This window comes from Chinchilla lanigera, unplaced genomic scaffold, assembly GCF_000276665.1.
Source record: "Chinchilla lanigera isolate Chin_1 unplaced genomic scaffold, ChiLan1.0 scaffold00146, whole genome shotgun sequence".
NCBI lineage: Eukaryota > Metazoa > Chordata > Mammalia > Rodentia > Chinchillidae > Chinchilla > Chinchilla lanigera.
Genome location: NW_004955547.1, coordinates 2,590,942 through 2,604,419, shown reverse-complemented (window position 1 = coordinate 2,604,419; position 13,478 = coordinate 2,590,942). Strand labels below are relative to the sequence as shown.

The window sequence follows — 13,478 nt, the reverse complement described above, 5'->3', positions numbered from 1 at the left end:
GCTGGGCTCTTTGTTTTTGATTTTTAATGTAAATCTGGCTAAAAGGCCCCAACAATAGCCATGCCACCACCTCAACATTTGACTGCCTTGAAATTTTTTCTGCCACATTAATCAGTCTGCCACTGCCCTTAATCTCAGCCTCAGGCAAAGTCTCTGGACATGAGCAAAACGCAGACAAACTTTTTGCCAAGCTATAGCACACATCATCTGGAGTCCAAGAACCAATGCAGTCCTTCTTCTCAACAGAAACCTCCTGAACCTGGTCTTTACTGGCAGGATTTTTATCAGTCTTTGATAAAAACTGAGCTCTCACCAGAACCTCCCATACAGAGCAGCCAAAGGAGTTCTAGCACTTCTCTTTTAGGTGACATCTCTGAACCTTTTTAAACTCTTCCCACAAGCCATTTTTAAAGGTTTTTGAACCACATTGTCAGGTACAGTCATAACAACAACCCCACTCCTGGTACCAAATTCTGTCTCAGTTATTTTGCTGTTGTTGCTGAGACAAAACACTTGATGCCAAAAATTAAGGAAGGAAAGTTTCATTTAACTTATAGTTTGTAGAGGTTTTAGTCCATACTCAGCTGGCTCTGCATCAGAATGGCACATGGCAGAGGGCAACAGTTTATGGCAGCAGAACACAGCAAAAAAAAGCAGCAAGAGCAAAAGGGAGGGATGTTGGCAAGCAGACTCTTTCCCTCTCTTACACTGTATGCAAACTACCCACCCCAAGGTGGGTGTAGCACTCACACCCATAATCCCAGCACTGGATAATGGGTCAATCACAAATCTTAGAAGCCCACCCCATGACTGCATGAGGACTGGGGGGACATTCAGACACAAACCATAACAACATACAAGCTGGTATCCTGGCCTTTGAGGTGATGGTTATCACAAGCTGGCAAACTCTGGTCCTAGACTCAAGGATGCAGTTGGAAGCACTGACTGGAACCAGACAGCTGGCCTCAGATGTGGGCTCTCTCTGCCTTTTCTCATTCCTGGGACTCTGTGCTGGAGAAGCATGGAAGGTCCCAAAATTGACCAAGAAGACTGTGACTCGGGCTTCAGACAGTGAGGCTGTTAGAGGAAGCAGGGAAAGGGGACAGGAAAGGCCTCTGAGAGGATGGGCTGCAAGAGCAGAGATTGACTAAGAAGCATTTCTCCTTGTAGGAAATCTATGTTCTCTCTTCTCACATCTCAGACACCTCCGGTCATTGTCAGGATGGACAACAGCAGGCACCTGAACATTGACCACATAGTGCCTGAGACCAGAGCTCAGTATGATGACATTACTACCCACAGCCAGGCCAAAGCCAAGTCCGGGTACCATACCAGGGTGAGTGGCTCAAAACAACAGCCTGCTAGACATGACAGTGGGAAGCACATGAAGTGTAATAAGAAATGCTTCTTTCATCTGGGGTTTCTGACCTCTAAGGATGTGTTAGGGCTTGTATCTAGATGTCCCCCCAAACTTCATGGGTTCATAGATGGAGTTAAAAAACTCCAAAAGGAGGTGGCTGGATCTAGGGTGTGTGAATGTGGATTAAGGATGTGATGCTGGGATTAAGGGTATGTGGATTCATCCACTGATTGGAATTAACATAGTTCTGAGTGGTACCACCCAAAAGATGGGTAGCGTGAATGGAATACAAAAAGAGAGGCAAACTTGCTGTTGTTGTTGCTGCTGCTGCTGCTGCTGCTATCTCCTGCATGCTTGTCATGGACTGTTTCTCCTCTGCCATGCCCCTCTGCCATGCCACCCTGCTTTGGCACCAACTGATTACGGACTGAAACCTCTACAAACTGTGATCTGAAATAAACCTTTCCTCTTCTAACTTTTGGGTGTCTGGTATTTTGTCTCAGCAATGAAAAAGTAACTAAGTGAGAATGGGAAGAGAAAGGTCCACAGCTCTCAGGTTGGAGTGACATGGTGGAGCTGCCAAGTGTGGCTGCACAGGCTGAGCACTGTACAAACTGCAGTCATTAGTGATGTTCCCAGCAGGTGGGACATCCCACTCTGACCCTCATGAGCATCTCTGCTATCCGCAGCATGAGGAAATGAAGGCCACACACAGGGATAGATTGATCTATCCTGCTGCCCTGATCCAGCACAGGGATACAATGCATGGCACCAAGGAAGAGATCAGCGAGCTGAACCACATCATCAAGAGGCTGACAACTGAGATTGAGGACACCAAGTCCAAGGTATAAAGAGCCATTCTCCCTGAATTGAGATGGGAGAGCAGTATGGAGGGATAGAAGGTGACAAGAGTTTTCCCTGTCCCAGAGACAGAAGGGGACAAAGGAAATAGCACTGGTCTGAGGTGCAGGCAACCTGGGTTTTCACACCCCACTGTTATCTGTGCGTTGTGGGATTCAGGAGAGCCATTTGACTTCTGTGGTCCATTGTCCCAGATCAGAGATCACACACTCAGGTGTCAATAGAGGCCAGGAAATGAGCACAGCAGACTGTGTCCAAGGAATGGGGGTGATAGGAAAGGGGCTGTGACAAACCCTACACAAAAAAGGCAGAGCAAACACAGCCCACTGAGGCAGGCTGCACAGAAAAGCAGATCCAGTATGGCTAGGTCCTTTCAAAACAAGCCAGGGGCTGGGACTGTTAGGTTAATTACCAGTGTGCCAACTTTGCCTGGGAGCACTTACTTGCAATGGGTGAGGCCCCTTCTCAGAGTCAACAGTCAGTTGATGCCTGACCTCTGACTTTGAGCCCGGAACAGGGAACCTTAATAACTCTGCCTCATCACCCAGAACACCAAGCTGGAGACCGTGGTGACCCAGTCTGAGCACCGGGGTGAGGCGGCCCTCAACGATGCCAAGTGCAAGCCAGCAGGGCTGGAGGAGGCCCTGCAGAAGGCCAAGCAGGACATGGCCTGCCTGCTGAAGGAGTACCAGGAGGTGATGAACTCCAAGCTCGGCCTGGACATCGAGATCGCCACCTACAGGCGCCTGCTGGAGGGCGAGGAGCAGAGGTGCAGTCCACACCTGTGGGAAAGGTGTCTTTTCTATCTCTTAAGTAATGCTGATGCTTCCAAGCCAGGAATATGTTTGCATATTATTTACAACTAATTTGTATCCAGATTAATTAGAGAAGGGAATTTGCATGTTAAAAGATTTCATCAGCTTTGCTTTCTCTAATTAAATTTTGTCTCTTTGCTCTCCCCACAAGGTTGTGTGAGGGCATCGGTCGTGTGAGTGTCTGTAAGTAACCGATGCTGTGATTTTGGAAATAAGGCTAGGGATTCTGATGGACAATCTTATTCCTTTCCTGGTGCTGGCAGTTAAACCTAGGGCCTTGTACAAGGTAGAAAGCACCCTACCACTGGGCTACATCCCCAGTCCCAAACTTTTCCTTAAAGGGTCAGACAGTAAATATTTTAGGCACGTGGGCAGTACGCTCTGTGTCCCAACTACTCAATTCTTACTGTGAAAGCAGCCACAGCCATGGGCAACACTTAGTAGGTATGACTGAGTTTTAATAAAACTTTATTTACAAAGCAGGAAGCCAACACACAGCACAGCGGGAGGGGGGATTGAAGTCACAGTTTCTACCTACAGGGCGGGCCTGGGCGAACAGTGTACCACAGATACTTGTGGTTACATACAGGAAGCAGTGACCCGAGTGAAGAGGAAGGAGCTGGAAGTGGAGGGAGGAGCCCTAAGCAGAGGGGCTCAGGCCATCCACCCAGAAGGCAGGGCCCACAGGCAACAACCCAGCTGGGGCTAAATTCTGTCCTCCCCTAGGTGTCAGCACCTCCTGGAGCAGGGTCGTGTGTGGGGACCTGTGCATGTCAGGCTCCCAGCCCGTGACAAGCAGCATCTGCAGCACCCCGTGCAGCAGGAAGAATGTGACAGGGAGTACCTGCCTGTGGGCACCCTGTGGCCAGAGCTGCAGCGGCAGCCGCTCTGTGTGCTCTGTGGGCTTTGCATAGTGTCCCCCGCTTTGGAAAGACTTTGCCCACAAGCCACAGCCCCTGCATCCGACCCGGAGCTCCAAAAGCCTGGGCCAGGAGGAGGAAGGGCTGCAGGCACAGCGGTCTGACTTGCCCACACTGCTGCGCACCACAGTCTCGAATCACCCTATGCACTTCTTTCTTAGTCTCTTCCAGGGAGAGCCAGGCTTGGGCCTGAGTCCGGTGGTGCTCACTGAACCACAAGCAGTTCAATGGCAGGGTTCCTTGCCACCCTGAGCAAAGACCCAACCCCAGCTCAGGCTGCTCCTGGGGCGTGGACACCTGTGGCTTCCGAGGGACAGACTGGCTCCAGAGTCCCTTGTGTGCTCTGCCTCCCTCCTCCCTTCAAAACCCAGCTTTGGTGACAGGCTGCATTTAGGTTCCTAGTGGACTGGCTTTCTGTGGTTGCCCTGCTCCCTCTCATCCCTCATACTTGGTCCCCAGCTTTGCAATAAAGCTCACAGGCACACAATTGCTGATAATCTCCTGTAGGTCCTGCCCGCTTTACCTGTCTGCCCAGATTCCCTCCAGGAGGCAGTGGATGAGCAGTTGTTGTCAGCCATAGAGGACAGGAAGGCAGTTTTCAGGGCCCTCTGCCCCTAGCCTGCACACACTACATCCTGAAGGCTGCCAGGATAGGCAGGCAGCCCCCAAAGTCAGACACACAAAACCACAGGCAGGGCAAGAGGAGGAGCTCGCCTCTGAAACCTTAAAGAAGGATGTCACCACTTGCAGCTGTTGTACACCAGTGGTCTACTTCCTCCACTCCCACATCCAGCCCCCAGGTCAACTTGAGAAAACTCCCTGCCCATAGGGTCAAATATGGACTTCTCAGCAACCAGCACATCCCAGATGCGACCCTACACACATACACCACTGTCACCACCTGAGTGCCCCAGAGGCCCTAGCACCCACCAGATGTGCTACTGTCCACCAGGAACAATGTCCCCGTGCCTTGGCCCTGATGTAAAACCCCCATGTTAAAGACCTTGACATTCGGAGGCCCCCATCAAGCTCAGAGGTAACATATAGAGGTTCCCTACCTTTTTCCTTTCCACTATGGGATCCAGGTACACAGCCTATCCCTTTGCCTAAGGACCCAAGCACAGACTCCCTCCTAGTGACCTACACTCTGAGACCCCTCCCATGCACAAATGCCCTCCATCTATGACTACCACTCCTACAGAGTCCCAGACGTGAAGATCCCTCTTCAGCACCCACACACACACACCTGTCCAGTGCTCCATGGCCTGGCAGATCCAGCCCCAAGAAAGGACAGCTGGCCTGAGAGCTGGCCTCCCAAAACCTGGGCCTGGGGCAGCTGAATGTGTGGCCTTCTCATTGCAAAAGAAATATACTCTGGCAGCAGAGAGGACATTGGGCGTAGGGACACAAACATCCCTGCCACTCCCTGGACAGGGAAGGATTCCAGCAGTCACTTACTAGCAGAGCCTGAAGTTCCTGTGGCCTTCCTGAGCTTCCTCTAGAAAGAGGCAAAGATGTTACCCTGGACGAGTCCACCCTCAGAGCAGCACCCTATGTCACCATGTGCTTCCTCAGTCCCCTCCACAGGAGGCCTCCTGGTTATCAGGTCAGACGCTGACCTTCCTGGTCCATCCTTCCCACCTCCTTCCCTTCCTCCCTAAGCAAGCCAGGATGCCCAGCACCAGGCATTAAATTCACTCAGGCTTCAAAAGGCTCTTTATTGAAGGGACCCTGACATCTTTTTCAGAGTGTTATACAATCTTAGGACTGGGAAGAAGAGGGAAGGAAGAGAATCTTGGGACTTCGGGCAGAGGGACACAGTCTCCCTATGCCCAGGACTCAGTGGTGGGTGCTCTCTCTGGTGGTAGATGTGGTCCGGATGGAATAGGCCTTGACAGCCCCAGGGATGCCGCTGCTAAACCTCAGGGCATTGCTGCCCATGGTTCCCCCGAAGACCAGCCCAATACCAGCACCACCGCTGGAATTCACCACAGCTGCAAGAGAAGGGAGGAGGACTCCATTGGTACAAGGCCCCCCAGCAATCCCTCTGCTTCACTACACCCCCACCCTCCTGTGCCTCCCCACACACCCCTTCCTCCCTCTCTAACCCGCCCATCAGCCAATACAGAAAGAGCCTCTAAGGGTGGAGGGATGGTGGTGGAGGCTTCCCCACAGGGCTCACTGCCTGGGCCACTGAGCTGGATGTGAGTTCCTGGGAACTTGCCAGCGCTGTGGGAAGGAGGGAGGCTGCCAGCCCCACAAGCAAGGGTCTCCGACCGGTTGGCCGTTCTGAAAACCCCACCTAGCTGCACAGCTCAGGGGCAGCAGCCGAGGACTTACAGATGTTCGCAGCTCCCACTCCATCTCTGGCCAACCTGAGTAGAGAGGACAAACCATGAGAATAGCTCTTGCCTCAAGTCCGGGGCAGGTGCTGCCAGACACCCCCATTCCGGGCCCCAAGCAGGTTCCTTACCACCAATCTGTGTTCAGCCTTGCTGCAAAGTGAGGGTGGGGGGGGGGGTCCCTCAGGCCTTTCTCCCTACTGGCCACATGACCTGGGGCCATGTCCCAAAGCCTCCATCTCCCACCTATAAATTGGGCCTAACTAGTGGACCAAAGTCAGAGGCTTGTTTGTGACAGTTAACTAGTATAATTTACCCCAAGATTTGGTAAATGGTAACTACACTTCCTCCATAAGCACACATCTGCCTTCACTCACCCGGGCAGGGTGGGAGAAGTCCTAAAAGTTGCCTATTTATTCCTGTGTCTCCAGCCCCTGACATGAGGACTGGAACATAGTAATTATCTATACGTGTTGAAATAATTAATGAATCGCTGATTGATCTGACTGCCACTTCAGCTAGACAGGACGGCAGAGGGTGGGGGTAGGTGGGGTAGCTTTAAGCAGCCCGTGGGGCTGAAACAGGTCTTGCAGTAGAAACTAAAAATCTATCTGAGACAGCTGGGTCTGTTTGTTTTGTGACTCACAGCCCCATTGCCACCAAGCCCTTGGCCTTGGGGATCAGCTTGCAGGGGGGCCCCTTTGATGGAGGAAGTGTGGAGCCTAGCTGGCCTCCACAACCTGAAGCTAGGAAGAGGGCAAGCAATGGGGTTTAGGACACTTGCCTGAATGGCCCCTGCTGGAAGTGCTAGAAGTTATGGAGGATGAGGGCAGCCTGCCACCAAGCAGCAACTCTACGCAAGAACGTCTGGTACAAGATCTAAGGAACTCAGAAGAGATCTAAATGTCCATGTCCTAGTGATCTGTGTGCTTTTTTGTTTTCATTCTAAATAAGTATTTATTCATGTGCCTAATTTTTATTCATAATTTTGTATTCTCAAAAGCACCTCCTACACCACATTTTATGAGTTTTGGGACCATGATCCTCGGTCTGCCCTAGGAAGGGCTGAGGGATTAAGGGATACAAGTAAGGTGTCCACCAGGAACAGCTCTCATTACAGTGACCCAGCATTCACAGGGGGATGCCTTGTCTTGCTGTGTGACCTTGGGAACACCACTTACCATCTCTGAGTTCCAATTCCCTCATCAGCCCAGGGAAGAAGCTACAAGAGTCCATGCTCTAAGGGTCTCCCCAACTCTGACTTCTATGAGGAAAAGAGGCCAAAGATGTGGATTCCCAATAAATTATGGCCCCTAAAGCCATGGGCAGGAGGGTGCAAAGAGAAGTAACATGGCTGGAGCTGCCCTGTGTCCAAGGTAAGTGTCTTTCTTCCCAGAGGCCTCTAATGTGCAGTTCCTCTGCCCACGAAGAAGCCTGGCTGTCCACCCAGAGAAGGGCCAGTCAAGTACAAGGGCAGGAAACCCACCTCCCAACCCATGTCCTGCTGCCACATCCCTCCTCATCCTCCTCTTCCCGGCATCCTGGCACTCTGCTCAACATAACTTCATCCCCGCCCCTTCCTCTCCGTTGCATTCATCCTCCATCCTCTCTCCCCAGCCCTTCCCCCTAGCCCCCAGGAATAATGCTCAGGAAAGGAAAAAAGCTTTTATAAATTCAGCATCTGAAAAATATAAGATGCTGGTCTCTGAGTGCTTCTTTTGCAGGTGTTTTGCCTCCTCAGCACTGTGTAACCTCCCTGAGGGCAGAATCATGTCATATATTATCCATCTCCACGCTGGGTTTTAACAAGCCAGCACAAGTCCTGCTTCCACACCCTTGCCATGCTGCAGCTTCTCACCTGTCCAAATCCTAGCCTTCCTCAAGGCACACCTCTGATGCCTTGTCTGTTGACAGGAAGCATCAACTAACCCAACAGCGTAGATGGAGGTGCCATAGCTTTCATGAAGAATATCCTACAAAACTAACCCATTGCAGCCTCTGCTCTGGCTGCAGGTGGGTACGCAAGTATGTCGGGGACAGAGGAGATGATTCTCCTCCCGCACACTCAGTCCCCACCACATGATTTAGCAGAGTGTGTGGTAAGCAGCATCCTGGAAGCGTGGAAGCTGCTTGGACCAGGAATCAGCACAGCCTTAACCACACAGTGGCCCTGTTCCCTCCATTCATAAAACAGAACAACACCTTTCGCCTCAGCAGACCAAGGAGTCAGTACTATCGGACCTGCTTTCCTGAAAACATGCTGAAGATCAAATAAGACATCAGTGTGAATGGCCATACACACAAAGGGGTTTCTCTTCCCTTCCAGAAGGTCACCTCATTGAGGGCAAAGCAGCAAGCATCAGCGCTGTGCCCCTACACCTCCCACCCCTGTGCCCTGCAGAGGAGGGGCACACAGGAAATGCTTGTGATGGATGGATACCAAGCCCAGGCCCCACTGAACCTCAGGACCTCCTGCCCAGCTTCCCCCGCCTCACCTGCTCTCCTCGCCCTCCAGCAGCTTGCGGTAGGTGGCGATCTCGATGTCCAGCGCCAGCTTGATGTTCATGAGCTCCTGGTACTCGCGCAGCTGCCGGGCCATGTCCTGCTTGGCCTGCTGCAGGGCGGCCTCCAACTCCCTCTGCTTGCCATGAGCATCCTGGAGGGCCAGCTCTCCACGCTCCTCAGCCTCAGCGATGGCAGCTTCCAACCTGGCACGCTGCAGGCAATAGTGGAGCTGTGAGCTGGGTGCCAAGGTGCACTAGCCACTGCCTTCCTGCCTGCCCACCCTGGATCTAGCACCTGGGCAACTTGCTTGAGGTGCCCTCATTGGCACCGCCTACTCCCTCAAGCACCAGGGCACCCCAAGCGTTAATCACGTGGATTGGGATTTTTGATGCCTAGGTTCTAAGTCTGGCTCTACCACTTACTAGCTATGTGTCCCTGGGTGAAGTGACCCTTCATGGCAAAGTCTGCCTTCTTCAAAAAAAAAAAAAGATGCAATAAGAAGCCAGCATGGGGGTACCCAGGAGTAATCCCAGTGATTTAGGAGGCTGAGGCAAGTGGATTGCAAGTTTGAGGTCAGCCAGCCTGGCAACTTAGCAAGTCCCTCTCTCAAAATAAAATAAAAAAGGCTGGGGACATAGCTCAGTGGTAGAGGGATTGCTTGGCACCTGAAGCCTGGGTTTGATCCCCAGTACGCACAAAAATAAAAATTAAATAGCAATAATCATAGTGTCTCCCTCAAAGGAAAATTGTGAAGATGAAATAACACAAGAAGTCTTGGTGCAACAGTAAGTAGTACAGTAACTACTATCATTCATAAATGCTATCATGATTCACAAATCCCTGTCCTCCAGGCCCCAGCTGCAGGAACTCTAAGACCATGGGATCCTGGCTGTGTCCCCAAATGCCAGGCAGCTGATGAGGATTAGAAACCGTGTTTAAAACAAGAACCAGTTGGAAACAACCCAGAACAGGGGGTCTTGGAGCAGAGAGGCCATCCTGGTCACCCAGATGCCATGGGCTATATGATCCACAGGCTGTGGGTCTTGGCAGGGATGGGGCTTCAGTGGACTTGTGCCAGCCGTGAGCGGTTGCCATGTGCTGCCTGGCCCTAGAGCTCTCCCTGCTTTAGGAACTTCCCCAGCAGGAGTCAGTCCAGGCCCAGGTCTCCTTCTGTTCAGCTGCCTGAGAGACCTGCTGTCCCCATGTCCCAGCCTAGGCTTCTCCTCCTCCCTTCTCACCTACCATCCTCTGCCCTCGGATCTTCTTCCCTCAGCAGAGGCCCATCCTCACTGCCCTCAGTCACCACTCAACGCTTGCCCTGTTGCCTGTGCCCCCTGGGCCAGGGCCACCCTGCTGTCTCAGGAAGCCGCTCCCAGCTCTCTTGAGGGCCCTCCTGGTAACAGATACCCTGATTGTGGTGCCTGGCTCTGCCCCATTGTGTGACAGAAACATGTGGTAGAAGTTGAGGTTTGAGAAACCACCATTCATTATCCCATGCCTCCCATCCTGGCGGAAGCTGATCAGCTTCACAGGGTGATTCATGGCCCTGCACCTGTGCCAGGAGGCAGCCTCTGCCCTTGTGTAAACACGCCTGCAGGGGGTGGGTGGATTTCTGGGAAAGGACTCTCACTTCCCATCCTCTCAGCTCCTCTGGGAAAAGCTTTCTGAAGCTGCAGCACTTGCTACCTGCTCTGCCCCCACTGCAGACACCAGCGTCTCCGCCGGGGCCTGGGGGACCCCTCCCTCATCACTCAGCATCCCCCAGCTCCAGCTGCCGGCAAAGCACATCCTCACCATCAGTGTCTCATCTGAGACCTGCACCCCTACCACGTGCCAGCTGCCAGAAGAGAGGACTCAAGAACAAGCCAGATGGGGTCCCTGCTCTCAAGGCCTTTTATATTACAGTGGGGGCGGGGCCATCTACATCTTAATAGTGACAACATTTCAGAGTGATAGGAGCTTCAAAGAACTTCTGACAAACTGTTGAGGTGGCAGTGTGTTTAAGGAAGGGGTTTTTTATCCTAAACTCTAGAGATGGGAAAGGGACAGTCACGGATGGAAATGGGAGAACCACATTGCAGGTGGAGGAAAAACCCATGCAAAGCCCCTGAAGCGTGAATATGCTTAGCAAATCCAAGATACAGGAAGCAGGCTGGTGTGGCCTGAGCAGAGGGAGAGAGGGAAGGGAGCCATGGGAAGTGAGGAGAGGGGAAGGAAGGGGCTTGTAAGCCATGGTAAAGTTTTCTACTAGCCTCAGTCTCCCCTGTGAACTGTGAGCTCCCAGATGGTGCAAACTGCCCAAGAGCTAGGTATAAGCAAAGAACTCAGAGCCAGTGTGGTACCTAAAGGTAGTTTTTCTCTGGCCAGCCAGCCTGAGATTCTTTCCACGGGCTCTATGTGCTGCTAGGAATCTCCCTCTATCCCCAAGCCAGGTCCTGACCCACAGCATTCTGTTCTGGAGGTCTCACCAGTGGGCCTGAGGTGTGAGCTACACCACCCCCAGGCAGGCGAAAGCAGGATGACACACCCCTCCAGCGGCCTGGCCTTCACTCTGCGCTTTGTCTTGGCTGGCTGCTTCTTGAGTGCTCCAAGGAGCAGGGAGGAGGAAGAAGGAGGGCTCATCCCCACCTGGTTCTTGACGTTGTCGATCTCAGCCTGCAGCCTCTGGATGGCCCGGTTCATCTCCACAATCTCATTTCGGGTATTCCGGAGGTCCTCCCCATGTTTCCCAGACTGGGCCTGGAGGATCTCAAACTGGAAGGGGCATGCAGAGAGGTACAGCAGAGGGTGGGCAAGGATTACAGCCAACTGGCCCCTCTCCCCACCCAGGGAAAGCCTCCCCACTTAAATTTCCAGGGGCGAACGGTCAGACTCCCAGCCATCCTCACCCAGAATCAGGAAGCCAGACGGCTGGACAGTGGGGTGGGGAAGAAACGCAGCCCCTCCTAGCCAGGACCAGGACAGGGAAGGCTCCTGGGGCCTCTGCCTATTGCCTCTGAGGTTCTCCCGCTCCCACTCTGCCCTGCTGCTGAAGAATCATGGAGAATCGCAAGTCCGAGACACTGTCCTGTTCAACAGGCCCCTCTCAGCACCACCTACCTCACACATGTGGAGAGTGAGTCCTGACAAACACAGTCCAGGGATCACACAGCAAATCAAGAGCAGCACAGGCTTGAAGCCAAACCTCCTAGTTGGTGTACCTATGCTCTCACGCATGCACCAACTTCTGCAGAGACCTCCCTCCATGCTGCTTCTCAACCTGCCTCGGGGTCCTGCTGCAGGAGCACTGCTTCACCCCAGCATTGCTGCCCACACCCTCCGCACTGACACTGTCGGCTGACCTGGCCCCATGAGGATGTGCAATGATTACGCCTCCCAGGTCTGCAGCCTTAGGACTTGGGATCTACATAGCCCATGTTCTTCCATCCAGACAGCTAGTTACTTGAGCAAATTACCTAAGCTCTCTGTACCTCCTCCAGCCTCATCATTAAAGCTGCAATAGTAATGGTGCCCACCTGAGAGAACTGTGTGGATTAAATGAGTCAACAGAGGTAAAATACCGGAAACGTCACCTATGTAAATATGCCGTGCCCATAAGTTCCTAAGCTGTACCTAGTTCTATGTACTTGCCACATTTGAGTTATTACTAATGCATGTCTGTTTCCTCTGCCCAGCCTCCCCATAGGGCTGGGATCTCCCCCAGGGCAGGGGCCTGGCCTGTGTGTCCACTTCCTCCTTAGGCGCCAGCATGCACCACAGACTTCTCCATGTGCCTGCCAGGATAGGGAGGTTCCAGGCCCTGAAGCCTTGAGGCAAGATGAGGAGGAAGAGAAGCCCCACCAAGGGCTCTGGCAGGAGGAGGAAAGATGCCCCAAGTGGCCACATACCTTCTTCTGGTACAAGGCCTCGGCCTCGGCCCGGCTGCGGTTGGCCATCTCCTCGTACTGAGCCTTGACCTCAGCAATGATGCTGTCCATGTCTAGACTGCGGTTGTTGTCCATAGACAGCACCACGGATGTGTCTGAGATCTGGGACTGCAGCTCGGCCAGCTCCTATAGGGACGAGATAGAAGGATGAGATTTGGGCATAGCCCACCCCCGTGCCCACACAGGACTCCTCACATAGGGGACAGGAAAAGAAAGGAGAGGCTGGAGTGGCTGAGCAGACCAGTAACAAGAGGCCCAGATCCAGCCCATCCTCAAACCACTCTGCCCACCCCTGGCCCTGGTGTCTCAAAATAGCAGGGTTTGGTAGGACTAAAAGGGATCAATGAAAATGTGGGGCACTGACAGTGAGGTCCCCTGGGCACAAGTTCTAGTGGGATGGGGTCAGTGAAGGATGGTGAAACAAATAATGTTCCTCCCTGTGGGTGGAATACTCTACAGCCTTTAAAACTGGTGATACAGTCAGGTATGATGGTGTATGCCTAGACTCCCAGCACTCTGGGAGGCTGAGGCAGAAGGATCAAAAATTTGAGTGCAGCCTGGGCAATTTAGCAACTTAGCAAGACCTGGTCTCAAAATTAAAAATTTAAAAAGGCAGGGGAAGCTGGGTATGGTGATGCACACCTGTTATCCCAGCACTTGGGAGGCTGCAGCAGGAGAATTGTCACAAGTTTGAGGCCAGCCTGGGCTACACAGTGTATTCAAGGCCAGTCTGAACTATATAGAGACCT

The 13,478-nt window shown here is 52.7% G+C and overlaps 2 protein-coding genes across 2 annotated transcripts in view; one reads left to right on the top strand and one right to left on the bottom strand.

Annotated features, from left to right (window-relative positions):
- The window catches only part of LOC102018133 (keratin, type II microfibrillar, component 7C-like), a 9,659-nt gene extending 5,709 nt beyond the window's left edge, over nucleotides 1-3,950 (top strand). Inside the window, 6 exon segments of the mRNA XM_013508445.1 lie at nucleotides 1,171-1,209; nucleotides 1,211-1,336; nucleotides 2,050-2,205; nucleotides 2,770-2,990; nucleotides 3,188-3,219; nucleotides 3,763-3,950. Of these exon segments, the coding sequence (XP_013363899.1) occupies nucleotides 1,171-1,209; nucleotides 1,211-1,336; nucleotides 2,050-2,205; nucleotides 2,770-2,990; nucleotides 3,188-3,219; nucleotides 3,763-3,950 (762 nt within the window).
- A 1,699-nt stretch (nucleotides 3,951-5,649) lies between these two features.
- The window catches only part of Krt7 (keratin 7, type II), a 14,346-nt gene continuing 6,517 nt past the window's right edge, over nucleotides 5,650-13,478 (bottom strand). Inside the window, exons 5-9 of the mRNA XM_005411933.2 lie at nucleotides 12,691-12,855; nucleotides 11,432-11,557; nucleotides 8,794-9,014; nucleotides 6,297-6,331; nucleotides 5,650-5,950 (exon numbers count right to left, since the gene is read on the bottom strand). Coding sequence (XP_005411990.1) covers nucleotides 5,796-5,950; nucleotides 6,297-6,331; nucleotides 8,794-9,014; nucleotides 11,432-11,557; nucleotides 12,691-12,855 — 702 coding nt within the window. The 3' untranslated portion in view covers nucleotides 5,650-5,795. The remainder of the gene's footprint in view (nucleotides 5,951-6,296; nucleotides 6,332-8,793; nucleotides 9,015-11,431; nucleotides 11,558-12,690; nucleotides 12,856-13,478) is intronic.